Genomic DNA, 25,468 nt, shown 5'->3' on the forward strand with positions numbered 1-25,468 from the left:
TACGACATGACCAATGCCACTTCAGATATCGCATCCTCTGAACCCACAGATGAGGCATGCACAACTCCACACATTTTCCCCACAATTACCATCCTCTCCAGAGATGCACAAGTGTTTTTCCTTCCTTCATGCACGTGTGTCACCGCGCACTGAGAGAGTGGAAAGGCACGTTGTGTTCTCAACATCTCTTTGTTCTCATCTCAAAAAAATTAAGCTCCCAAAATGCTGTGTGGGGACACGACCACGAGTAAAAACCTTCTGTCAAACTCTCTATTTGTGCTTCAGGATCAAGTGCCGCCTTTCATTCTCAGAGACAACAGACACACCAAGATTAGTGGACAGTGAAGTGACATAAGCATAAACAGATGTAGAAATGAATACATATTAGTCATGTGGGATATTCTTCTATTGTATGCATTTATTCATACATTTATTTACATGTATATCCCTACATGTATATTTCTGTATTGGGAGAGCCATCACAACTTATTCATTAATTTCAGTGTTTCTATGTTCATTTATTGAGGCCTTGAATGTGTGAATTTTACCAGCTTTTGTCCGGTTCACCTTATCATACACATACGAGTTCATAAGTTTATTATTTGTGTTCGCCATGTGTCTCTGATGTGACTCGACTCCAATACTAGACCAAGTCAAGGTGCATGTGTCACATTATAAATGTCCAGCTTTCACTCGAAATAAAATTGTAGAAAAATTAGATTTTCGGGTAACAGAATGGTCAGTAGTAGCCATAATAAAAGCCTCTAGTGGTGGAACACAACTGTTTAGGTGAGATCATTTTTGTTGCTGTCAGGATGCTCATCCTCTCATCGGTCTGATGCCCTGTAGGGAACCAGCAACATTTAGCATATCAAAGGCCACGGTGAGCTGTGTTTTGTGTGGACTAATGTGTGTAAATATGTTTGTTTCTGTGGCAAACTCAACCTGTAGCATGCAGCTCGGCTCTCCAGAGCTCTGGCAGATCAAGTGGCGAAGGCTCAGGTGGAGGTAGGAAAGGTCGACCATGTAACCCTTAATTAGATGACATTTGCCTCAAAGGCTGGCAGTAGGGGAGAGGGGAGGGGCGTGTGTCTCGCTCAGGCTGTAAGTATGAATAGGAGACCTTTTTTTTAAGTTAAAGGCCATGCTGTCATTGTGAAGTCACAGGACAGTGAGTGACTGAGACAGCTGGTTCTAGAGATAAAGAAAAACAGCGAAGTTAATGAGGAAGACGCCACGCTGCTCAGGTTGAGGTGATGATTGTTACTATGATGGAAGCCCATCCAACTCATCTTGTTACCCACACGACAAGTCTTTTTGTGTGACCATGTTTTCTAACCAACCAGTATTAATGTTCAATATATCAAGAGAAAGATATGGTAAAGACAAAGAGAGGGTTTCAGCCATTTATGCCATTGTGGTTACTGTGCCAGCAGTTATTGATGTGGTGATGTCAAATGAGATCAAGAGTCTGGCAGGTGTTTTATTTTGAAAGACAACAAGGTGCTGTGCTAATCTTATGTCTGACTTCCTGTCCTGCCTCATCTACTTTGTGTAAAACAGAGTGGCGTGTTACCAGAGTCGGGACATGTCACAGAGGCACACATTTGGGATGAGAAGTAAAACGTCACCAGATCTGCTTCCATTTACAATTCGCCTCCAAAATCAAATTGATCATTGCTCAAGCTGAGTTCTATCACCCAACCAAATTTCATCAAAATCAATCAACAACTTCTTCAGTTATCCTCCTAACAGGAAATCAACACTGGTGGTCACACGACCTCTGTGGTGGACCGAGTTGATATATAACAGGTTAGAAAGACGCTGAATAAGACTCAGATCCAGTCAATGGACTGTGCCTGTATAAATAGGAATTTTACACAACAACTATCAATAATTTAAAAACTTCAGCAACTTAAAAAGCCCACACAATCATTGCTCACAGTTTCTCTGCTGAAATCAGATGAATATTTCATGAATTAAATTCTATTTTCCAGATGCTGACATAAAGACATTACCAGACAATTACTAGCTGAAGTCTCTCTATCAACAACAAACTGAAGTAGGTCAGACGCTTCTATCATGATGGTGTCCGGATTATTTCTCACTCTTTCCCTTTGCTAAAGTCCAATTGATTTCATTTCACTTTTTGAAACTCTATTGTATCATCTAGTTCAGATTAATTGTGAAAACAAATGACAACAACAACAACAACAACAACAAAAACATTACTTGAATCAATGAACGAGTGACTGCCTGGATTTGGAAGAACTTTATTTCTTCAGATTCTAAACCCAAATCCTGCATCGCAATTTGCAATCATCAGTGGTTGTTTGTCACTGCAAAAGTAATTGGAGCCCTTTTAGGTGCGCATTTGCTGGTGTAAATCTCTGATTTTACTGATCCACACACACACACGCGCGCGCGCGCGGACACACACACACACACACACACACACACACACACACACTTTCGCCTGCAAGTAAAAAAAAAAAAGAGAGAAATAAACATTATGATGATCTAAAGCACTTTACATATGAATTGACAACTGTGCATGAATCACTTTGCTAAGGAACTCGAGGCGAGGCGGAGAGACGAGGAAAGAGACGGAAAGTAAATGTATGAAATATATGAAGATAAAGTGAGAAAAGGCAAGAGAGAGTGTGTGTGTGTGTGTGTGGGGGGGGGGGTAAAAGACAATCTGGGCCAGGAGGAAGTGGAGGCAACTAACCTGGAAGGAATCTAGAGGGCAATTGAAAATTTTGGAGAGAGCCTTTTGAAATACACCGGAATAAAAGAGAAGCAAAAAAGCCTGGCAGTTATTGAATGAGAGAGATAAAGAGCTACGGGAGTGAAGCAGGAGAGAGAGAAAGAAAGAATATACAGCGCCGCTCCGCGAGAAGGATAAATTGAGAAAATGAAGTGCAGAGCCAATTGGAAAAGTAAAGGAGATATAGAGAGCTAAGCATAAGAGAGGCATAAACAAGGAAGAGTGGGTTAAAAAAAGGGGGGGTGATAAAAGCAAAGGGTATAAATGTGTGTGTCCTGTGTGAGAAGTGTGGTGACAGCCCAGGCTGGCTTTGATGCAAGCTGATCCCCATGGCTTTTCTCTCGGTTGACTGGCCCTACAAGCTATTAGCAGGATCTAATGGCCTCATTACAGCCTTCTATCAGAGGCAGAGGGGTAACTGAAAACCTGTACCTGGTCATGTGATACCCTGCTGACACTGGAGGAGGCCGACACACCTGAGAACCAAAACTTAAACACACACACACACACACACACTCACACAGGCCATGCAACAACTCAGTTCCGCAATTATTTCGAGAGCTTGTGAAAGCAAACACAGGCTCAGAGAGAAAACATTCAGGGGGACTTTCTGAGACACCCTGATATTATCACATTTGGTGATAATACAACACACTGCACTTCCTGTCAACAAATCAGTGTCCCAGTTGTTGTCTGGCACAGTTGGATCTTTATCTCTTTTGGAAGATTGTTTTTCCCCCTTGCAAATCAGCTACAGCCCTCAAATATTTGCTCAGTCGCTGTATAAAGAACAGCTGAATTAAAGCAATAACATTTAAGAATATTTACCTCTCAGAGCCCCGCAGACGCAAAAGAGTTCAAATTCACATATTTTATTCCCGGTTGCTCACGAACACTCACTTAACAAGAAGCAGCATTTATTCAATAAATGCCGTGAGTTAACCTTTCCAGCGAGTGACAAAGGACTGTTTCACACCTATAGTTGTCCTGCTGTGGTTCAGATCAGCTGATCATGAGTCCATCAACTTGAAGCACTTCCTCCGGGTAGAGTTTGTTTTGGGTTAGTTGTGTTTATTGGTCTGATATGTCAGAGGCAGGAAAAAAGATCCTGTGGTCTGGACAAGTCAGGACGCAGATGTTGTTTTGAAGTGGCCGGGAATGAAGAGAGGAGAACCGTAGGTGGAGGAAGCTGTACCTGGGCACAAGCCGGGACTTGATCAACCCCGGCTGGGTTGCATGGACTGGGGGGCTTCGCTGTTGAGAAAGCTACCAACTCTCAATGACCCCAGCAACAGTCAGTGATGATGTGTCCAGGAGCATCACAAGTTGATGCATGCAACATATAAAAAAAGACAACTTTTTTTGATAGTGTTCATTATTGCAGACTCATTTCAGATGAAACCAAAACTCCCAAAGTATTGAGGTTTCCATATTTCACATGGTCTGTTTTCAGGCTTAAGGCAAAATGATGTGTGTGTGTGTGTGTGTGTGTGTGTGTGTGTATATATATATATATATATATATGTCATGTTACAGTGAAAATGGAGTCACTGGTGTCTGAGCATAGACTGCAAGGAGTTTAATCACAGGGTCTTTCATGGCTCTGCTGCTCTCCTCTTCTGAATAAAATCAGAGAGTGGTTTGAATTTCTGCCTCTCTCTTTCTGTCACAAAGGAGCTGTGGAAGCCCCAGAAAGCTCGCAGCTCAGCTAAACAACACACTCAAAACAAGTAATACACACACATTAACACACCTTAACACAAATACAGTTTGTACATAGAAACATGCATAAATGCACACAGTCTAGATACACACAGTGTCAGAATCCCTCAGTTCTAAGTACCCACACACCCCCAGCCAGCGGATGGAGAGTCAGACAGCCTTTGAATGTGAATTGAAAAACCCAACGAGCTCCAACCAGCAACTGCTGCATTTCTCACTAACCCATTCTTCTTTCTGAGCTCTGACAAGTGTGAACGCAGGTGTATACGTGTGTGTCGCTGTGTTTACTCACATGGGTAAACACGCAGTGTGTGTAGGACAGCGGCAACTCTCGAACTGAGACGTGGTTATTCCTTATTTATTAACACAACCAGACACAGTCGAGTCTGACAAGTCCCCAGTCGCATTTGGAGATGTGCTTTTGGAGAGACAGAGAGTGCACTGAAAGCAGCCAGTCGGCACTGAAGCGTCAAAGCCAAAATGCACATCACAATTACAAGTGATGAATTATTCACTGAGTCATAAACATTCAGAGAGTGTTACAAAAAAATGTCAGCTCTCTCTTTGCTCCCTGCCCAGCTCTTTGACTCCTGTTTACGCCTTAGTTTTTTCTACCGGTCTGCCTGAATTAAGTGCTGAAATCTCTCTTCTACACGCAGACACGTGAGCAAGATACACAAACAGGCAATTAGTGATCTTTTTTGGAGTGAACTTCCTGGTAAACATTCTGTCTTGTTCAGAGCACAAACCTCCGCCCATCGGCAAATCTGTTGCTGTGAGCTGGGCTGAGCTGAAGAAGATTTTTGATAATGCTCAATTCCCCATTTTTGGTGCAAATCGGAGAGCTGGCACCAGCTGGAACCTTAATCTGCATTTATGAAATATCACCATATAATTTCTCCCTCCCTTCTGGTTTTTCTTTTTCATCTTCACTGGAATAAAACATTAACCCACTCCATGTGAGTACTTCACTTAAGGACAAGGCACTGGAGAGTCACAGTAATACTCTGCCTCTATGTATGTCATCTGTATTTTGTGTATTTTCGCTGTGTGTTAAGGGCTGTGAGTGGACACTGTGACTGATTATTTTTCATTCACTGTCAATTATCTGGATAGGTAATTTAAAACTATCGTCCCCATTGGCAGCTTGGCTAAAAGCCTCTGGAGGAGAGGGGGGTGGGGGGTGGGGGGGGGGGGTAGAACAAATAAATTATTCGAGAGCCACGGTTTGTGCCACTTCCACAGAGGAAAAGACAGATCTTGTACATCCAAGACAAAGAAATGAAGATAAAGGAGTAGGGAGCATGAGAGAGAAAGTACAGCAGGTAGAGAACAGAGCACAAGATGGGAAAATGGAAGAGTGATGATGAGAGAGATTATCATGGAAATGTGGAAATGGTCTGTGTACTCTCAGAGCGCGCGCGCGCGCGTGTGTGTGTGTGTGTGTGTGTGGGATAGAAAAATGGGAAGACGATGTAAAATATGACAACTTGAAGTAGAAAATCCTCCTCGCCGAGACAGTACGCTTCAGTTCATCTGATTCCAAAAAGGAATATAAAATCAATAGAACATTAACTTGAAGCTCAGCATTAAAATTGAATCATTTTTGTTCCATTTTTAATGCTAAATAACAAAAATATACAATGACTTGTTTCATCATCTTTTTTGATCTCTCACACTGCTAGTGGTTTTAAGCAAGATGGGGGGGGGGGGGGGGGGGTCGAACTGCATGAAGACAAGTAAAAAGCATTTTTAGACTTGGAAATATCTTTATATACAGCCAGTAACAGTGATGGGATTTTCCTGGTAGAGTAGCTGCACAACTATAAAGCAGTTTAGGCATGAAGTGCACATGTTGTGACAGTGCAGTTATTTAAATACACATAATCACTACAGCCAAATTTGAATTATTATTCTGTCCTTGTGCAAAAAAGTGCAGGGTGGGAGTGCAGGGAGCGCACGCCAACATGATTGTTGCGGGATGACAGAGGTTTAGGACCCCTGGTCTGAGGGTCTTGGCCCCCAACAAAAGATGAAAATATTTGAAAACTGACAGATAAACAGGAGCTTTTCTGTTAAGCTAATTTGACCACAGGAAATGTTTGAATTTGTCGTTTGTTTTAAAACATTTCCTGGAAAAAAAGCCCCAGAATTATTTACCAAGATCGCTATGAACGTAAAGGATGTAATTATGGAAATAAGAAATAAAGGAAAAAAAACAAATGGCACCTACAAAGGTACTGTACTTTTGCCCATTTCTATCACCACAACAAAAAAAAACCTAAAAATCTCTATGGCCACTCGAGGGATGTGTACATTGGTGTAAATTTTCAAAAGATTGCTTAAATGCTAAAAAATAGAATTAACTTCCACCTTAAGTGGCCTCTGAGGTCAGTCTACAGCAGCTCTACCGCTCTCTGCAGTGTCATAAGAGCTAAACAATTACTCCCTTAATGACTTTAATGGCCAGCGTGTTTCCAAAATGAGACAATGAGACACCCAGAAGACACTCTTGTTAAGAGTTGACGACATAAAAGTCTTTCCATTACGACGATTCCAGGAGGCACCGGAATGCACTTGTAGATCGGCCAGAGGAAGGTGTTGTTGATATCAGGACGTGCACGCACGCACGCACGCACGCACGCACGCACACGTGTGCGCCATCTTTCCACTTGTTTTGAGAGACTTGTCAAGTCCCTAAAGATGTCATCTAAATGAGACTCAGTCAGTTGTTAATAATTCAAATTTAGAGAGCTTTCTGTTAAAAACACTAACCACCCCTGAATTAGTATGACCTCGATATGTGACACTCTCCAAATACACATGCCTGCTTCATGTCTGAATTTGTCCGACTAGGTGACAGACAATATGACACGTTAACTGTAGCAGGATCGAGAAGCTTACACTGAAAATGAAACACGCTGTAGCTGTGCTGTCACTTTTTGGCCTAACTTTTAAATCATATTGTTTTTTTTTTAACCTTGAAATAAAAGCACAAATTATGCAAAATGAAAGATTTAAAGGTAAATAGTATTTACTCAATATCTGCCAACAGTTTTTCAAATCAAATCTAAGTCAAAATAACACATGGTGATTAATTAAATTTCCCCTTGCATCATACTTCCGACCTTCTCCCACGATGATGCTACCTTATCTTTAATTTTCCACCCAGCCTCTCTCATGATGAGCTGAACAGATGTTCTTTGCTCCTGTCTCCTCTCTTTAGAGTGTTCACGTGTTCAAAGCTCATATTTACCATACAGCGCAAGAGCTTTTTATCTATAATAATTAGCAGCGCTACAAATAGAAAGGAGAGTTTTCATCAGTGCCCCCGTTACACAAGCTGAAATTCCCTCCAATTAACCATTTCCACAGCTCCACCCATCCTTGTATAACAAAGCCAGCAAATACGGTTTTAGTTATGTTTCATATAGTTTAGTTACTGTCCATTCGAATAAATATTCTCAAAATGATTTTCATCATGTAGGTTTTTGTCCTGATGATGTCATCATCTCAAAACTGGGTGTCATTGACCAAATTGTTATTTACTCTACAAGTCAAATAAAATCGCACAAGAAAACTGGCTAAAGACAGTCATTGGTGTGTGGGACTCATATTTTAATTTACTGGAAAGTTATACTTCACTTGTACAACCTTGTGAATTCATAAGAAATGCTTTCCTTTGCTTGGCTTCTTGTTGAATGAAGAATTCCGACAATGCCAGTGTTACACTTTTATGCTAAAAGCTAATGGAGGTTGATGATTAACAACAGCAAAACTATATAAAGTGTCCGTTAATGAAGTCTCAAACTCCTCGTCCGGTATAATTTAAGTCCTCTTTAGCGAGTTGTACACTCAGGATTTCACAAACACTTTGATCATTTTTAGGTGAAGCATCCCTTTAATAATGTCCTTGTGCATGATGGGGTTTATTTTTATGAATGTATTTGTTTTCATGTATTAAAAGTGTTTCCTCATTCAGACGTCTTCACAAAATAAAGCTATTGTGGTCAATTAGCCATCATGCGGAACCATGTGATTCAATTCATTAATATCATTACCCACCTAATTATAATGAAGTTCGTCAAAGACCGACCAGAGGACAACAATCCATCCTGCGTGTACCCAGGTGCATAGACACACAGACGCTGTCTGCGTACCCAAGTCAGCGCCTCCACGGCTGCTGGAGGAAATTATATATTGCATTTCCATAGAGATGAGTTTAGAGGTACTTTCAGCCTCTCTTCCTATTTGAAACTAATGAATGCAGATTGAAAAGATGTTTATTCTGTAGAAACAAACACCTGCACATCATCTGGCAGATCTGTGCTCTCCAGCGCTAGAATAGAAAAGACCATTTAAATATTCATAACCCTCAAAGGACTGAAGGAATGAGTAAATCCATCCCATTTCTTTTTCCTGCAGAGGTTTAAGGGCGTGGACAAGAGCAAGTAGGCTGCTTCACATTAAATGGCCTAATTTGTTATCTGGAGGTGTTGATAAATTAGCGTTCTCCATCGCTGTGATGTTCCCCATTAGTCAGGATCTAAGAAGGTTTCTTTTTCTCTCTCTCTCTGGTCATCTCTTTGCTCTGTCCCTGGAGTGGGGGAGTCAACGCGAGCAGTGAATGGAACATGGCCATTACAGTGGCTCATATACCGAACAAAGCACTACTCAAAGTATAATATGTTTGATATTTACTGAGGGTGTCCATGCTATATTTATGCACTAAAAGTACTGTAAGGGTCATATAAAAGCAAAAGTTACAAAATATGTTTTTAATAAAGATGCTTGCCTGGAGCACAAAATGTTTGTGGGTGGATCTAATGCAAGAGATTTTGTTTTCCAACAATCTTTATGGTCGTTTGGTTTGCAGGACGTTTTGGCCCTAGTTACAGTCGCAGTGGAATATGTTAGATATGACACCAAACATGTGTTGCCCCCGGAACTTTGGTGCTGAGAATAAAAGGAACGTCAGGATTTTAGCTGAGGTTCGCTAATATTGCTGGATATTCAGAGGATTACACGTTGAAATTATTCCTTGGTTTTTAATCCAGCGTCAGAGTTGTGCGGTCTCTGCCTCTCATTGTCTTTTACTTTGATTACAGTTTTGTCTGTTTTTATGTGTTGAATAGTGTTTTGATGTCATTTTATTCTATTTTGATCTATTGTGCAGCACTTTGGCAATCTCCTTTTTCTAGATAAAGTGGTCTGGACTTAAAGCAATGTTCATAACCTTTGACAAGCTACCATACAGATGTTTCATGAGACTTCTGGATTGAAACAATGCATAAGAGCAGCAAAAATAGTCAACATGGCAACATTTGAAGGTACACTAGACAGAGGAGCAGGAGACTTTGTAAAATTTGAACTCCCTGGATCAAAAACACCACAGAAAAAGAATACCATCTAACCATAGTAAGTTAGACTTCAAGCTACAACATAGTTTTCATTAAAATACCACATTATTGGTAGGTTTTGAAGGGTTGTACCTGTGTGACTCATCTGCGATATGACTGTGGGGGATTAGATTTATTTTGCCCTTCAAGAAACACTCTCTTGGTCTTGGGAAAAGCACAACAATACATTTTTGCACTCACAGTGTATCTTGGCAGCATCAGTGCATATCACGTACTCATTGAGTCACTTCAACAACTTAAAATAATAATGTTGGGATGTAGCCATGTGTTTCTTGGCCATGTGAGGTCTCTGTCTGCAATAGCAGCAGATATTCCTGCCTAAAAAGCACTTGACCTGCATTCATTTAACAAATTAAGTAAAGCGTCAAAACAGCAGCACGGAGAAAATATGTGCATTTTGTGTTTGCCATAGTCTGCAGCTCAGGGTAAACTGTTGTGTCAGGTGTGACCCTCATGTCAAGTTATCTTAACCTTTGTGCACAGTGGGGGAACAGTTATAAAACATTATGGACAAAGGCAGCCAAGGAGAAAAGAACACTAGGATAAAGGATATCATAACACTCTGATGAGCAATGTGTGTTTGGGGAGTGCTGCAATGAAAAGGGCTGGGTCGGGGTTGAACTGAAGGCTGGGAGCAGGGGTTGAGTTAAGGGAATATCTTGAAAATTTAGACGCTGAGTAATGATATGCCTGTCAAAATGATGGACAAGGAGAATGCAACCTCTGGCTAGGAGATGGACGTGCCTTTTTCTGCCATCGATGCTCATGGGGAATGTCACGCTTGAGGCACTTCTGAAGAGCCAGACATCACCGTGACTAGCGATTCTCTGTTATTGAACCCTACATAACAACATTCATGTAGAAGAAAAAGGGAAATTCCATGCTTCAGATGATAAACTTTGCAGAAGAAGAAAGTGGAGGATGTCATTGAAGAATGAATACTGGAGCTTTGCACAAATTAAATTGCTTAAATAACCATGTGCTCGGGTGCTCATCCTTTATTTCAAAAACAATATTCCTGTCTCGTGTGTGTTTCCACCTGGGAGATGCAAGAGTAGAGAGAACAAAGCTAGCTAAAGGGTTCTGTGCTGTTTATAGAAAGTGTAGTCCTGACCATAATACCGCTAAAGAGAAGATTTGCTGTCAGGATATTACTTTTTTTTTTGACAGAAGGTCTTGCAATGGCTCCAATGGATAGTGATGTCATAGGCGAGGCTGTCTCCAGGATACAGACCCATCAGCCTTGGGGGATTTTAATCACATCACCCTCATTAACCATCTGAATGGCTGTACAGAGCTTGTTGACAGTCCTATTGGGGAAAATATGACACTTGATCTGTTGCACGCTTACGAAAAGGAGGAGCGCAGCTCTGCCGTAACTCGGCAGGTCAGTTTAGATCCTAATCTCATCTTTCTTCAGCTTCATTACAGCCCCTGTGCTCTGAGGCTGAACGCAACCACCCGGTCATTACGGATGTGGTCACTGTTTTGAGTGCACGGTTTGGAATGTACTGCTGGACTCCCAGGGGAAGTCTGCTCCACTGACTAGATTAACTTTTGCTGGTCAGGTCACCGTTATAGCAGCAGTGGCTGTATACTGTTGTCTAATGACAAACCATGGATCAGCAGTGACATCAAAGCAATCCCCAGGGATGGAGACACAACAGGAGCCGCAGGAATGATTTGACCACTAAAATATTTTCAGTTTAACTCAAGTCTCGTTGGATGTTTGTGAACATTTGAGGAGATTCCCTCATGGTGTTCCTCAGATAAAGAAAAGGGGGCATACAGATGGACAAGCCTCTGGACTTTGGCTGTCACATTATGCAGGCATAACAAGCTCTGGAGCCTACACCTACACTTCATGTACCAGGAAAACAAGATTGGAATGGACAACATTGTCCTCTACATGCTCTTCCAGGACAGCTCTCGCTTGGGTAACCAGGAGGTTACGTGAGGCTTATATTCTTTGACCTTTCAAGCACAATTAACATCTTCACCCAAGACCAAGGGGATAGATTTTTTGCAGGTCAAAGAATACAGCCAGTCAGAATTCAATGGGTAGACTTTGACATGGTTCACTACAAACACTGTCCATAAGTTAGACTTGCCCTTGAAAACATGCCCTCTACAGCAAGAGGCAGAATCAGCTCTTTTTCCTGAGGAAGCTCAGGTGATGTCTGCAGTAAAATGCTGCGCATGTTTTATCACTCAGCAATGGAAAGTGTCTATGTTATGCTGTTACTGTTTATGCTGCCGTCAGCTGGGGAGCAAGCCTGAAAAGCAAGGACATTAGATGGCTGTGGCTGGTGAAAAGGGCTGGCTCAGTGCTTGGCATGAGGTTACACACACCGGAGACCCCGAGACAACAGGAACCCCTGCAGCGGACGGCTCACCTCACTGCAGGACTCCAGAGGATCCTTTGTCTCCACAGACATCAGGCTCTAAAACCTCCAAAAATGGCAGGCACTTGTCGCCGCCCCTCTCCTCTTCCATCCTCACCTACTTTTTTATTGGCACTTTTTATGATCTATTTATTCAAATGACACTTTCTGCTTATTATGTTTGCCTTTAATCTACATTTTATATGCTAATACAGATTGTGTGCAATCTAAGACACTTTAATTTCCCTGAGGAGGATGATTAAAGTATGTATGTATTGCAAATGTTAACCACATTTTCAGAAAATTGGCAACAGAAATTGCAAATTTATGGGCACTTCCATCCAAAACTGAATATTAGGAGTTTGTCCATCGGGAGAAGAGCTGAGTTTCTCCTTGGCTCTCTTACAGAGCCAGACACACAGTTTCATGGGACTGTTAGTGTTTTTGTGTAGTTGGGGAAGGACTGGTTTTAATGGTGGGCAACCATAAACGAGGTGTCTGATATTTAGTGGCTAAATCGTGGATCTGCTTATGCAAATAAAGCTGCATTCTTGTAGTCAGGTGATTTATAGGTGTATAGCATGCGTGTTAAACTGATCTCTGGCTATACTGGCAATATCTTACACCCAAGTTTGTCATAACACATTAATTGGAACACAGCTGCAAGTAACGTGTAGAGAAATAATGGTGTACTATGTCAGGGACATATTTAATTTGCTTTATTTAGGGGCAAAACCTCTCTCTGTATTACTAAATGGTATTAAACCGACTACAGTCGATTAAAACACTTTCAAATGGGTTTGGAGGATGATGAAAAAGCATCTGACCTGTGTATGATTCGCTTTGTGCGCAGATATCCCAGAGCCAAGGCTAATTCACAGACGTAGAGCTTGACAGTGCTCTCAGAGAAGTGGACGTTCTGCTGGAGGTGATAGCGCAGGTCTCCTCCAAGGAGCAAGTCCACCACCATAAACATGTCCTCCTCGTCCTGGAAGGAGTACCTGTAGGGGGAAGATGGTCAATTGTTAATAGTGACAAGGAGAGAGGGATCAGCTGAAATCAGAAATGGAAGTAAAAAGGAGGAGAAATAGAAATATGGAGATGTGGAAATTGCAGAAGAGGGTCAGCTGTGAAAGTTCACCATGGTGGAATGTGATGGAGAACCATCACCATGACTGAATATACACTGCAGTCAGTGAGCATGTTTCTTACCCTGCAAACTCAGGGTCAAGAACAGGGTGGGGTGACAGGCTCCCTTTGCTCCATGGAGGTACGTACTGTCCGAGTGCTCCCTAGTTTTTCTTTGTTTCTGTTTATTTGCAACACTGAAGATTACCCAGGGACCCACACTTTTACCCAACACCATTATAAGAGGATGACAAGTGCAAATTGAATTCTAGCAAACCAATTTTTTCCCAGACAGTGTGCAACCTGAGTGAAAATCAGCTTTGATATCACTAAACTGTTCAACCAAATCAGTGTTTCATCCTCCTCATCTCTGAAAACACAAACTCAGAAAGAATCCGGGGTTTCTGGACATAGATGCTCATCTACTCTTAAGGATTTACAAGCAGTAGAAAAGACACATCGCGTGCACGCACACACACACACACACACACACACACACACACACACACACACACACACACACACAAACACACACACAGCAACTACGTCTTGGCTGAGTCATGCCTGAGGCAACACTCATTATCCAGTTCTCAAGGCTAACAAGTTTATAAAAATTCATTATTTTGTACAAGAGTGGTTGTTAGGCATCAGATAAGACATGAAACACAGTGTACATTTCTATGCTTGGTCTTCATAGAGTGAGACGTATTTTGGCAGGATGTTGACTTTAAAACAGGATCTAAATTTTATTTTGAAGAAAAAAACTGTTTTCTCTTTGTTCTGCATCTTGTTTTCTTTAATCTGGCTTTGAGCGATTAGGCTAGTGATAGCCTGTTAGCCCTGCATTTTTGGTGGTAATATCTTTTTAATTAATTAGTCAGGGGGTCAATATTCTTATTCAAAATGCGGGGGTGAGTACAGTGATGTTGCACATGTCCCTCCACTATCCCATCAGCATGTCATTGTTGGTATATAACGTTTCTTTTCAGTTTGGTGTCACATGGTTTTGAGCATTTTTCTACGGTGTGTTTTTTGTTGTCTATGGGGCGATGCTACTTGTTGCCTTCGATCAGTCAAGCACAGGACTCCTGTATCAGCAGGCAGCTCTGGCACCAGTTGAAAAGCTGTTGTACTGAGGCTACGCTTTTTTCCACCCACCTAAATGATGAGCTAATTAGTCTCTCCTACCTTTAAAAAAAATGTCAGCAACATTATGTGTCAACCACCACACAAAAGCTCTCTTTCTCTGAAACTCTTCTGGAGGGATTTTTGGTGTTTTGATAACAAAGGTAGAGACCACTGTCTTTTAATTTGTCACCTGTAATGACTCGCTGGATTTTTTCAGCTCTCTTCCCCTGCGTTCCCTCTCCAGAGAACAGGAAATGGTGCTTTCCTTCCCTTGGATGGATGGGGATTGATTGAGCTGACTCCTAAGTGTCTGCTAAGGCTCAGGTAATGCTGAGACCTCTTAATTTTCTGATTGGCCTCTGAGTATGGAAAGACTATCTGTGAAATGGTTGTCCTGAAGATGCACACACCTCTGTCAAAGTCATATTCTGCAGCTCACACGTTCACGTACATTCACACCACCGTCCGACCGCCTGTGCAACTCGTAAAATATTATGAGAACAGTTTTAGTCTGAAGTGTATTTGAAGGCATGCAAAACAATGTGTTGAGAAAAGGATATTTGATTATGGCACAGGTGCTGCGTTGACTCTTCTTTTAGACATCTATGCACTGCTTCTCTTTGAAACAGAATTCCTCCTTAATCCTGAATGCACGTAGAAATGAGAGCAAAACCAAACCTGAAATGCAACCCCTTCATTGTTGTCTGAGGACAGTTGTACATGAGTGATAACTAGTTCATGGAAGAGGAAGTCTAGCATATCTGCTGGCTCCCCTGGAAGTCCTTTCCCCCAGAGGCTGTCCATACCTGCAGGGTTCTTTCCATTTAATCAAATGAAATTGAAATATTTCCATCCACCTAAACTAGATTTGTGGAAATAATTCTCAAACTATTTTGTTTCAAATAGCCTGTTGTTGCTCTGCTATTCCCACAAGCCAGTTATACAGTGATTATGGTGTATTCTTTTTATTTTTTCCCTCCCAGTCAAGGCTGCTGCTCATTCCCAACAAAGTGCAGTAAATTATTAGTTCACCTCTTTCTGTGCACTACAAGATTTTCATCCATCTGTTACTGAGGTTTAAGAGATCTGAATGCAACACAGCTGCTTATACGTCATGGTGGTAAAAAGTAACAATCATTTTCTGAGCACGAGAATGACGGTTAATCAGGAAAGGTCGACAGCCTGCCATCGCTATAAATACCCTGAGACGTACTTTGTGATTACTGTAATGTGCACGCGTGTAGAGCAGAACATGGTTAGTGCCACTCACCAGCCTGCTGTGTGAGCCATAGATTTTTCTCAACACTGAGTGACAGCAACTAAATCAAAAAAAAAAAAACCACAATGACACACTAGCAGTTTGAGGGGGAAATTTGTATTTGAGACGCACACAATGACATCAATTAAGTTCTTTTCTCACCATTTCCGCACTCCATTAACAAACCACTAAAATAATACTAATAATTGTCTCAGTACTGCACATCTTGATAATCGTATCTTGTGATAAATGATAATTTTAGTTACTTTAGCTAACAGTCAACATCCTGGCTGACCTGGTGCCGAGTGTCGTTTTTATTTTCGCAGTATCCGTGTAAAATGGTCCTCTATATCTCTGACGTGATGGCAGCGTATATAGAAGGTGTTTGATTATGAATCCTGTGGGCTGCTGCCTCCACTGTCGAGATGTATTAGACATGGTACTCATTAAATTGTTCATCAAGGTAAGTCCTGGATTACAAGAGTTATCATTAATGAGACTGCAGTAATTGAGGCTGAGGATGTGCACGGACATTCTTCTCCTTAACTAAAAAAAAAAAGTCTTTTACAAGTACTTAAGAACTCTCTTCTCTGTTGCTGCTGCTATAAACACTGTGGGTTTTTTTTGGGGGGGGGGTGAGATGCAAAAGCAGAAAAACACTGCAATCGCAGTAAAGTAGCAATTAACAAGAGATCAGGTTTAAACTTTTCTTAACTGTTAAGCAAACTGCATAATTTATAGTCTCAGTTTGCAATATGGTTATCTGTAGCTTGCACAACCCAGGATTTTATGGGTTTACAATTAATAGCAGTGCATGTGATAATTTTCATGGACTGCATACAGTAACAAATATATGACTGCAACAGATGCACAAATTTAGAATAGAAAATAATTATCCCATCAGAGTATTTTTGTCTTTTTGACAATAGCAATACTTATTTGCCTGAATCCATTTGTTGTTGTTTTTCTGTTTTTTTTGCAGCTGCACTCGGCAGAAAAGGGACAGACTGGGACAGAACAGAGGGAACAAATATGCATGCATCCATTAGCAGCTGTTGCTTGGGTTAACCAGTGTTTTGGGTAGAGAGAAGAGAAAAGCCCTCCAACTGTAGATTATCGCCTCTACATGCAGACTTTTCATTAGCCACTCTGGCATCGAGCCTGCTTCCTCTCCAGCGTGCTTGTTCTCTTTTGTCCGTTCTCTCAGTCTCCCTCTTGTCCCCCAGCTGTCCCTCTCTCTGTCTCTCTTACAGTATATGTGTCTGCTCTGATACACATGCGTTTGAATATGACCTCTCAGCGGCCTCCAGGCAGCCAGTCCGATGAGAGAACATCCAGCATGGAGCTTTTACAGGCAGAGGCACCCCAGGCCACTTCAGTAATGGACATTTCCAGAAGCTAACCATAACAAGTCATTACAAAAGACTTGATCCCTCCCTTTCACATGGACACTGGCAGATGCTATACAGTTCATGAAAATAAGCAGCTGTAATTTCAAGGCTGAAATTGTAACCAATGGAAAACACTTCAGACAGAAATATTATCCCCTTTATTTGAATGCGATTGCCATAATGACATTATTCTTGGACAGATGCATCCCTTCAGGAAAGGAGTATCACTTTTGTCCATTCCATTTCATGAGATATCTGACCTCATAAGATGATCATGTTTAGAATGAGGAAAAAGAAAGAGATTTTGATGTAAAAATAAGTAGAAACTTATCTTTCCACAATTATTGTTTAATAGATGAAAAGTGTCCAAGGAGTAAAAATCCTTGTGAAAAATAATTACATTGACTTAAGTTCCTTTATCAAAACGGCAGAACATTTAGCATTGAAATACTGACTATCCAGATCAGTGAATCGCTGTATTAAAATGGCTAATGAAGACCATATTGTTCCAGAAAGGTTTATTAGTCATAGGTAGTAGCCACATTTCCACACACATCCACTTACTGACCGCAGCCCGTAGGTGAGCCAGACACGACCGGCTAACCACTCAGGCTGACGTGTCAGATCAATGCTGACAGCTCTCCTACCTCGCTCGCACCCCGTCTCCTAACACTTCCCTTTGACTGACAGCTCCCATCAGTCTACGTCCAATGCCTCCAGAGCACACAGCAAAAATGTACATCCAATACACAACAGCAGAAAATGCTGCCCTCACATTTTAAACACTACCTATGTCAATAAAGTTTACCACTCGTTTCCTTCAGAGATAAACAATGGTTGCCCACTTTCAGAGCAGCTCTGGTTCTGGAATTAAATTCCCCATTAAATTCCTCCAATGATAATGAAAATCTTGATAAACCATGAACCAGACAAACCAGCAACAGTGACCACAGCATTTTTGATGTGGGCCAAAAATAATAATAATAAAAAAAAGTAAATAATACAGAGAAAAGGGCCAAAGCCATTGTGTTCACCGTTGACCCCATAAGACATTGCAAACCTATTTACGATGCAATATTTTTCAATATAACAACATTTTTTAATGTCACCGATGTCTATGAATATAAATGTAATATCAAAGCATTCTAAGTATTGCCTCAAAAAGGTAAATCATGTTTCTGCAGCAGTTTCCTCCAAAAAAACAAAAAAAAAAATCATGGAAACTCATGAAACTCAAAATGAATTGCTGACAGTTACCATTTCCATAGTGGACACAATCACAGATGTCCCTGATATGCTGTGGGATTATGGGTAATGTAGTTATTCTACGAGATGGCGCATAAATCCTGTTTTTACTCAAAACAAGGTTATCATCATACAAACCTGAGGTTTCTACAGGAGCTGATACCATCATCAACAACCTGCTCGCTCGTGGTGATTCGACCACTTCCTGTTACGACATTATGGCTACTAATCAACTCCTCTATGGAGTGGAACCACACTGGTAAAATCCATTAGAAGGAAAACTGTTGTTTTTTTGTTGTTTTTTTGGTGCTGCTTAACCAAATGTTCAAGATGATATCAGCATTCATGCCAAAGCATCCCATTCTTGAGTCTTTTGGTTTGAGGAATGCACACACAGACAGAAGCCTTTCATATTCTACTTTATACACATTAAAACTCTGCCAATAATCAACAGAAGTGAAGTGATACCAACTGCAGTACTTTAATGTGTTTACTGACTGGACAGACAACTCCTATTTATATTCACTTAAACAAGTCTTCGTTCTAGTACTTGATCGGGACGTTTTCCAATTCCACTAGGTCACCTTGACAGCCAGCCAAATACTTGACATGCTGACGTGCTGCTTTCTCGTGCTCGGCTATGTGCCTGCAGTGTAAACAGTACAGTCAGGTGCACATTTTACAGATACCACTCAGTTAAAAGCTTGCAGATCTTACCATTGTTTACTTGTAACAAAATGTACCCTGCACCAAAGTAGTTTGTCGCTCAGCTCAGCGACTGTATGACACACTGCACCGACTATAATAGGACCTTTCATGAGAGGATGCTCCTCCGAGGGATACTCTTTTTAGAGAATGGTGGGTGATTATACTATTACTTTTATGAGTATAAATGCATATGGGGAATAATATAGAGTAATGTTTCACGCCGCATAGAAATGAAAAGCAATTGTAAGACGACATAACATCAGAGTAAAAGTGGGCCTCCCTGAAGCAAAAGAGGCTTTCATTTCACAATAACTCAGGCTCCTTAATGTACGTCTTCTTGTCCTTTGACAGTTATGCAACTACTTTTTGCAATAACGCATTACATCATGGCAGAATTTGACTCAGAGGTTAGAAGATGTTATGGGGTAGCCCATTTAGAGCTAAAAGTACTTTAAAAACACCAAGAAAATCATGGCATTTTTGTAAATAATCCTGAAACCTGAGGGTTTTCTGAAAGTGTCTACTAAAAGCTTTATTTCTCAGCCTCTGTAGCAGATACTTTTGGCTTCTATGTAAAGTGACTTGCCTTTGCCCTTCAGTAAATAAACATACCACACTGTCTGTTACATCAGGTGCAAAGGGGACGAAGTGAGCTATAAATTTTGCTCAAGCACGTTTTGTCACGAATCTGTAAATGTGGTGTAATTCTCACCAAGTGATACCAGGAATACACGGTAAGTCTGCTGCTGCATTCAAGACCACTTGAAAATTTCTCGTTGAGAAAAATTGACTGAACACTGTCAAACTCAGAAATGACTGGTTGGATATTTGGGCGTCATTGCAGGTGTGCAACTTCTCTGGCTTGATCAAACGTGTCGACCTGATTAGTGAACGGTAAGAAGAGGTTGGAAATTCTTCTTCAGAGTACCACCACTTTCCATTAACTAATACTTTTCTTTGCTGGGTGGTGAAGTGTTACTGCAGTATTGTTCGACGACATGCTACACATGCTGAACATTCAACACCAAATAACCAGCCGACGTTCAAGACTTCTTTCCTCTGTCGTGTTCCCTTCTTTAGCAAACAATTGCACTGTGCGAGAAGCAACTGACGCTGACTGCACCCCCCCCCCCCTCTGATTCAGGGCGAGTGTATGCATGGCATTTGTGTCAAAGCAAAGCTGTGCCAACAAGGGCTACTCTTTCACAGTGGAACTACAACGCAGGCACAACAAGCTGCCCCACTGGTGCTTACACATCAGTAAACTGACCGTGCCACACGTTTGATTAGAGCTGAGATCAAAGCTTTTTTCACCCCTGACTTCTGAGTTCATTGTTTCTCAGCTGTATGCGACACACACGCACGCCTCAGGTCAGGCCCTGGCGTGAGAGCGCTGACAGCGATCGGAGAGAGAGGGACGGGAGTCTAGCAGGTGTGGGAGAAGGGGAATGTTAAAAATGATAAGGAGAAGGTGAATAAAAAATGGACAAAGGAGGAAGATGAAAGGCCAGGGGGTGGGGGTGGATAAAGGCTGGTGTTCTGCATGCAGCTGGTTCAGTGCAGCTCATATGCCTGCAGGTAATTTCTCTGTCTTTAACCTTGAGCGCTTACCTCAGGACAATCATAACTTTTGCCAGCTCAACACAACACGAGAGACAGAAAAAGAGAGGGGGTGGGCTGGGGTGGGGGGGGGCGAATGGGCATAGCGCTGACCCAAGCAAATCTCTGGAGGAAACCACCCCTCCAAGTGTTGTGTGTATGCATGTGGGTGTGTACAGGGGGGATTTCACTGCCAAAAGCATTAACTTCCAACATTTTATTTTTGTCCATCACAGCATGCAATCAAGCAAGAAAGCCAGTGCTGGCATTGTTGGTGCGATGCGTCCTTTCTTATCCTTTACTCTCATTCATTCCCACAGTGGGAGGACTTGATTTGTTTTGCCGTCATCTTCATAATAATACTGATTCTTCCGGAGTGTTTTTTGAAAAGAAAAGAGAGAAAATGGAAGGAGGTGAAGAAATAGAAAAGTGGGAGTGAGAGGTAGGCAGAAAACACTGATGCTGCATTATCTAATTTAACTCACAATTTCACCATAAAATGAATTTGATTACTGTGTTTTTAGAAGATCAGATAAGAAATCAGTCATGGAAGTAAGAGCTGATAATTAAATAAAGTGTCCTTATGGTAAAATCAAGGCAAGTCCACAATCTCTGCCAAAAAACAGTTGTCATTGTGGATTATTAATCATTTTTACGTTGACATGCCAGTCCTTCCCTCCTCTTTGCCTCTCCGCTTGATAGAAACCAGGGTTGCTTCCTCTCAAACGTCTCAGAGTGGGTGTGCTTATCATGAATTAATGATGCCTTTCAGACGGAAACTTAACAAGCCGTACTTATCAAGCATCTTAAAGCATGATTCCTAGTGCTCGGGCTTTCAAATGATGATGAATGAGTTACTTAAAAGTACCTGATGAGTCATCTAAGATTAGCGCAGTTTGAATAAGCATGTACAGTGTAGAGGCAAAGACTTCCTCCAGCCCTCCCACCCCCAAAATGCAGTGAGGCAAACAAGATGCTTCCAAAGTGAGGAGAGCTTGGATCAGTAGGCAAACTACGTTTTCCTTTTAGCAGCTTCAAAGAGTGGGATGACGTGAATAGAAGCTTTTGAGTGTTCGGTGGTCAACACCTTACTGCATAAGTCTCCAGACTCAAACCAAGACTGTGATAAAGGCTTCGTTAATGGGAAATGCTGTCTCTCTCTTTCTCTCTCTCCCTCTGACTGTCTGTGCAGTCGCTGATTTAATGGACATGATGCAGTCCTATAAAAATCAAGAGTCCACTGCAAAATCACCCAAATGGTTGCTATGGCTGACAGTAATAATCCGAGTGAAAGCCAAGCCTTTGTGGAGACGACAAGCTTAAAAGCAAATCAATGGCACTGTGCATCAGAGGATTTCACACTGTAGCCTTTTCTGTACATCTTTTACTCAACAAATATGCACAAATACTCAAAGCAGAGAGAGATAAACATGGGGGTAGTCAGTCAAATGAAATCAAATCCAACTGCACACACCCAAAGTTTCAGGTGCTACATAACAAACCCGGTCATCACACCAGAAAGAAGTAAAAGGTGTCGTCAAAATAGCATCGGAGTGTCAAGCAGCCGTAGTCAAAGCAGCACGGAGGACAGTGGCTGTGTGTGCAACAACGTTCACTGGATTTTGTGTTTCCAACAATGCTGATTGAAGTTGCTCCAATTGGAGACAAAAGCCAGATGTTAGAGGGGAGGGGCTGTGTGTGAAAAGGGTTTCACAGACTTGGGAAGTTTGAAAGCACCTTTAACTGATACAGAGACATTTACGCAAATGAATACTTGACATCAGAATCATGCTGGCTTACCAGAAGTTGACCAGGAAAGGATGTTCCAGGTTCTGCATGATCTGCAGCTCTTTCAAGACGTTCCTCACTTCGTTCCGCTCCACACACTTTAGCTTGTTCATGTACTTCATGGCATACATCTTCTTAGTGTCCTTCTTCTGCACAATGCAGACCTGGTAAAATCACATCAAGAGACATTGACGTCCAAACTGTTGGACTTACTTGTTTGTCTTTTTCCTGCATCCAGGACTATCAGGCTGAAAAAATTATTCCTACATTGATTCCATGCAGTCTAATGTGATTTTGTTGTTAACTGTACAGTAGTGTCCCTTTATAAGATGCTGTTCAGTATACTTTTAAATAAATCACTAAATGAAGTAAAGTTTTGGAGGAAGCTTGAGGGTTTCTCTTTAATCTCTGCGAGCACAAATTTAATCCTCTCTTAAGACGCTCAACTTTTCACACCAGTATGTTTTGCATTCCCGAGATGGGAAACATACCATCACATTTGTGAGAGCTCATCAGTGGGGAATACTGGCTTTTCTTTCAAAATTAAGACGAAAATACTGTCAGACAGAGCTGTCAATCGTGTCAAAGTAAAACCAGTGGGAATAAAGAGGACGACTGCTGTGAGTGTGTGTAACGCCTGCTGGTGTTGTCTGACTAGCTGTCATTTTGTGTATTTATCAGTTACATTCTTCTGATCGTGTGTCTGAATGAACACCATTTCCATGGCGCAGCAGTGTAGTAAACCACTTTCTTTTCCTCCTCCAGCCGTTCTTGTGTGTGGCACTAGCGTCAATAACCCAGTGATTACTTCTATCTAAGCGAGTGATCTGAGGACCAGCTGGCACCGTTAATCAGCCAAACCCTGATCACATCTCTCCTCCCATTGAACAGCTTGCCATCGACTGTGATTAGACTGCTTATCTGTTGTTGGACAGAATGTTGAGCTGTGTAGGTCTGTGGCTTGTTTGCATGTGTGTCGCTATAAGTGTAAATGGTGATGTGAATTACTCAGGAAATGGCTTAACAGCGCAACCGATATCACCCCAGATTTGTTGAGCTGCTGGTTGTTGGAGATGATTAAACAGGAGTGCTTCATTTATTTATATTAATAGTACAAACAGATGCAGATTTTACTTCTGACCACATGTCATGTTAAAAGCTGAATTTGATTGTTCCGTTTATGGAAATAAAGGACATGAATATTACATTTTTCGAGAGGAAACTCTCAACTTTAATGCTTGAGACTTGTTCCCTTTATTCAGTTATTTTGGGGCCACATGATTTCACTTAAAAATTATATTGTGAGGAGAAGTTATATCTCATCACCTCAGATAACCAAACCGAGAGAACAAGTTATATCTTGTGGCCTCAAACATATCATTTTTTTTCTCTCTATGCCCACAGACACATTCCCTCTGTGGCAACTGTGGGCAGCTCTTTCTGTCTGACGTGATAGTAAACTGAATAGCAGAATGCTTTGGAGGTTATTGGATGACTCGGGCTAAAGGCTAGAGTGATTCATCTTTTACGTTTTATAGACCAAATGAATAGTCTGGGTAATAAATATTGAACTAGTTTAACCCCCAGAATCACGTAACATATGATTGATGTGATCATTTCATGTTTTCTGTGAAGCTGGATATGTTTTTGATTATTGAAATTTTATTTGAGGTGTTTTGTCTATTATTCTTCTGAGGGAACATTTCTTTTGTTAAATATTTTAGATCAATCGTACATAGTGTTTTGTCTTTCATCACACTGGTTCCTTAGCAACACCATGTCTTCTTGGAGTGCGTGTTAGTGGGTTAATGCTGGATCTGTTTGTCTTAAGTTGTTTGTTGTTTCATGTTGGACTCTCTATTCGATATCGGTTCTATTTCTTTGTGTGGGAAACAAAAGTGCTTTCCATTTTTGGAATTGCTCATAGATACGAGATGAGATACCTTACTCCTGCCATCTCTGATTAGTACTATGATGGGAAAACACTGACGTACCTTTCCAAAGCTTCCTTTTCCTATTGCCCTCAAGATCTGGAAGTGGTCAAAGTTGACTATGGAGGAAGGAAGAGGAAGAGGAGGAGGAAGAGAGTTAGCTTAAACGGAACAAAAACCACAAATCAAAACTTGACATCCACCCATTAAATAAAATTAGCCCCTATAATTCATGTTTGAACCTCATCACCTTATCACATATTTTTATGGATCCAAGGTGAAAGTTAGCATCACCAGCCCAAAAGCCAGCGGGATTATTTTTTAATATTGGATTCTGGATTAGGGGCTGCTCGGTGGTGCAGTGGTCAGCACTGTCGCCACACAGCAAGAAGGTTCCGGGTTCAAGTCCCGGCTCCATCACAGGATCTTTATGTGTGAGTCTGCATGTTCTCCCTGTTCCTGTGTGGGTTCTCTCTGGTACTCCAGCTTCCTCCCACAGTCCAAAGACATCAAGAGGGGACGAGGCTGATTGATACTCTAAATTGACCGTAGGTGTGACTGTGAGTGTGAATGGTTGTTCGTCTCTATGTGTTGGTCCCGTGATGGACTGGTGACCTGTCCAGGGTGAACCCCGCCTCTCGCCCGTTGACACTGGGATAGACTCCAGCCCCCCCGCAACCCTTAACGTAGGAATAAGCGGAAGACAATGGATGGATGGATGGAATGTGCGCAGGCACCATACAGGCCTGGTGTTTGTTTACATTGTTTACACATTTGTAAAGTTACGGACTTAAGCTTTTACAGTTTTATCTAGAAAAGGAAAGAACTTAAGAAGCGAATATTCACCTGTGATTTTTTTCAGTGGATGTTTTCTGATTGTCTTTCATATGCTGAGACTGATCCCAGTACAGTTACAGTAGAGAGAATATTCTCAACAATGTGACAGTCAAGCTGTGACAGATGGAGGTCTCCGGGGCAACCATAGGTCACTGACAA

General features: G+C 41.5%; 1 protein-coding gene across 1 annotated transcript in view; it reads right to left on the reverse strand.

Moving 5' to 3' along the window:
- stk32a (serine/threonine kinase 32A) overlaps nt 1–25,468 on the reverse strand; it is a 63,372-nt gene that overhangs the window by 30,320 nt on the left and 7,584 nt on the right. Inside the window, exons 5-7 of the mRNA XM_086226721.1 lie at nt 24,536–24,591; nt 22,554–22,705; nt 13,124–13,297 (exon numbers count right to left, since the gene is read on the reverse strand). Coding sequence (XP_086082847.1) covers nt 13,124–13,297; nt 22,554–22,705; nt 24,536–24,591 — 382 coding nt within the window. The remainder of the gene's footprint in view (nt 1–13,123; nt 13,298–22,553; nt 22,706–24,535; nt 24,592–25,468) is intronic.

The sequence above is a fragment of the Aulostomus chinensis genome, chromosome 15 (assembly GCF_037954235.1).
Source record: "Aulostomus chinensis isolate RoL2024-O1b breed Wild chromosome 15, RoL_Achi_v1.0, whole genome shotgun sequence".
Classification (NCBI taxonomy): domain Eukaryota; kingdom Metazoa; phylum Chordata; class Actinopteri; order Syngnathiformes; family Aulostomidae; genus Aulostomus; species Aulostomus chinensis.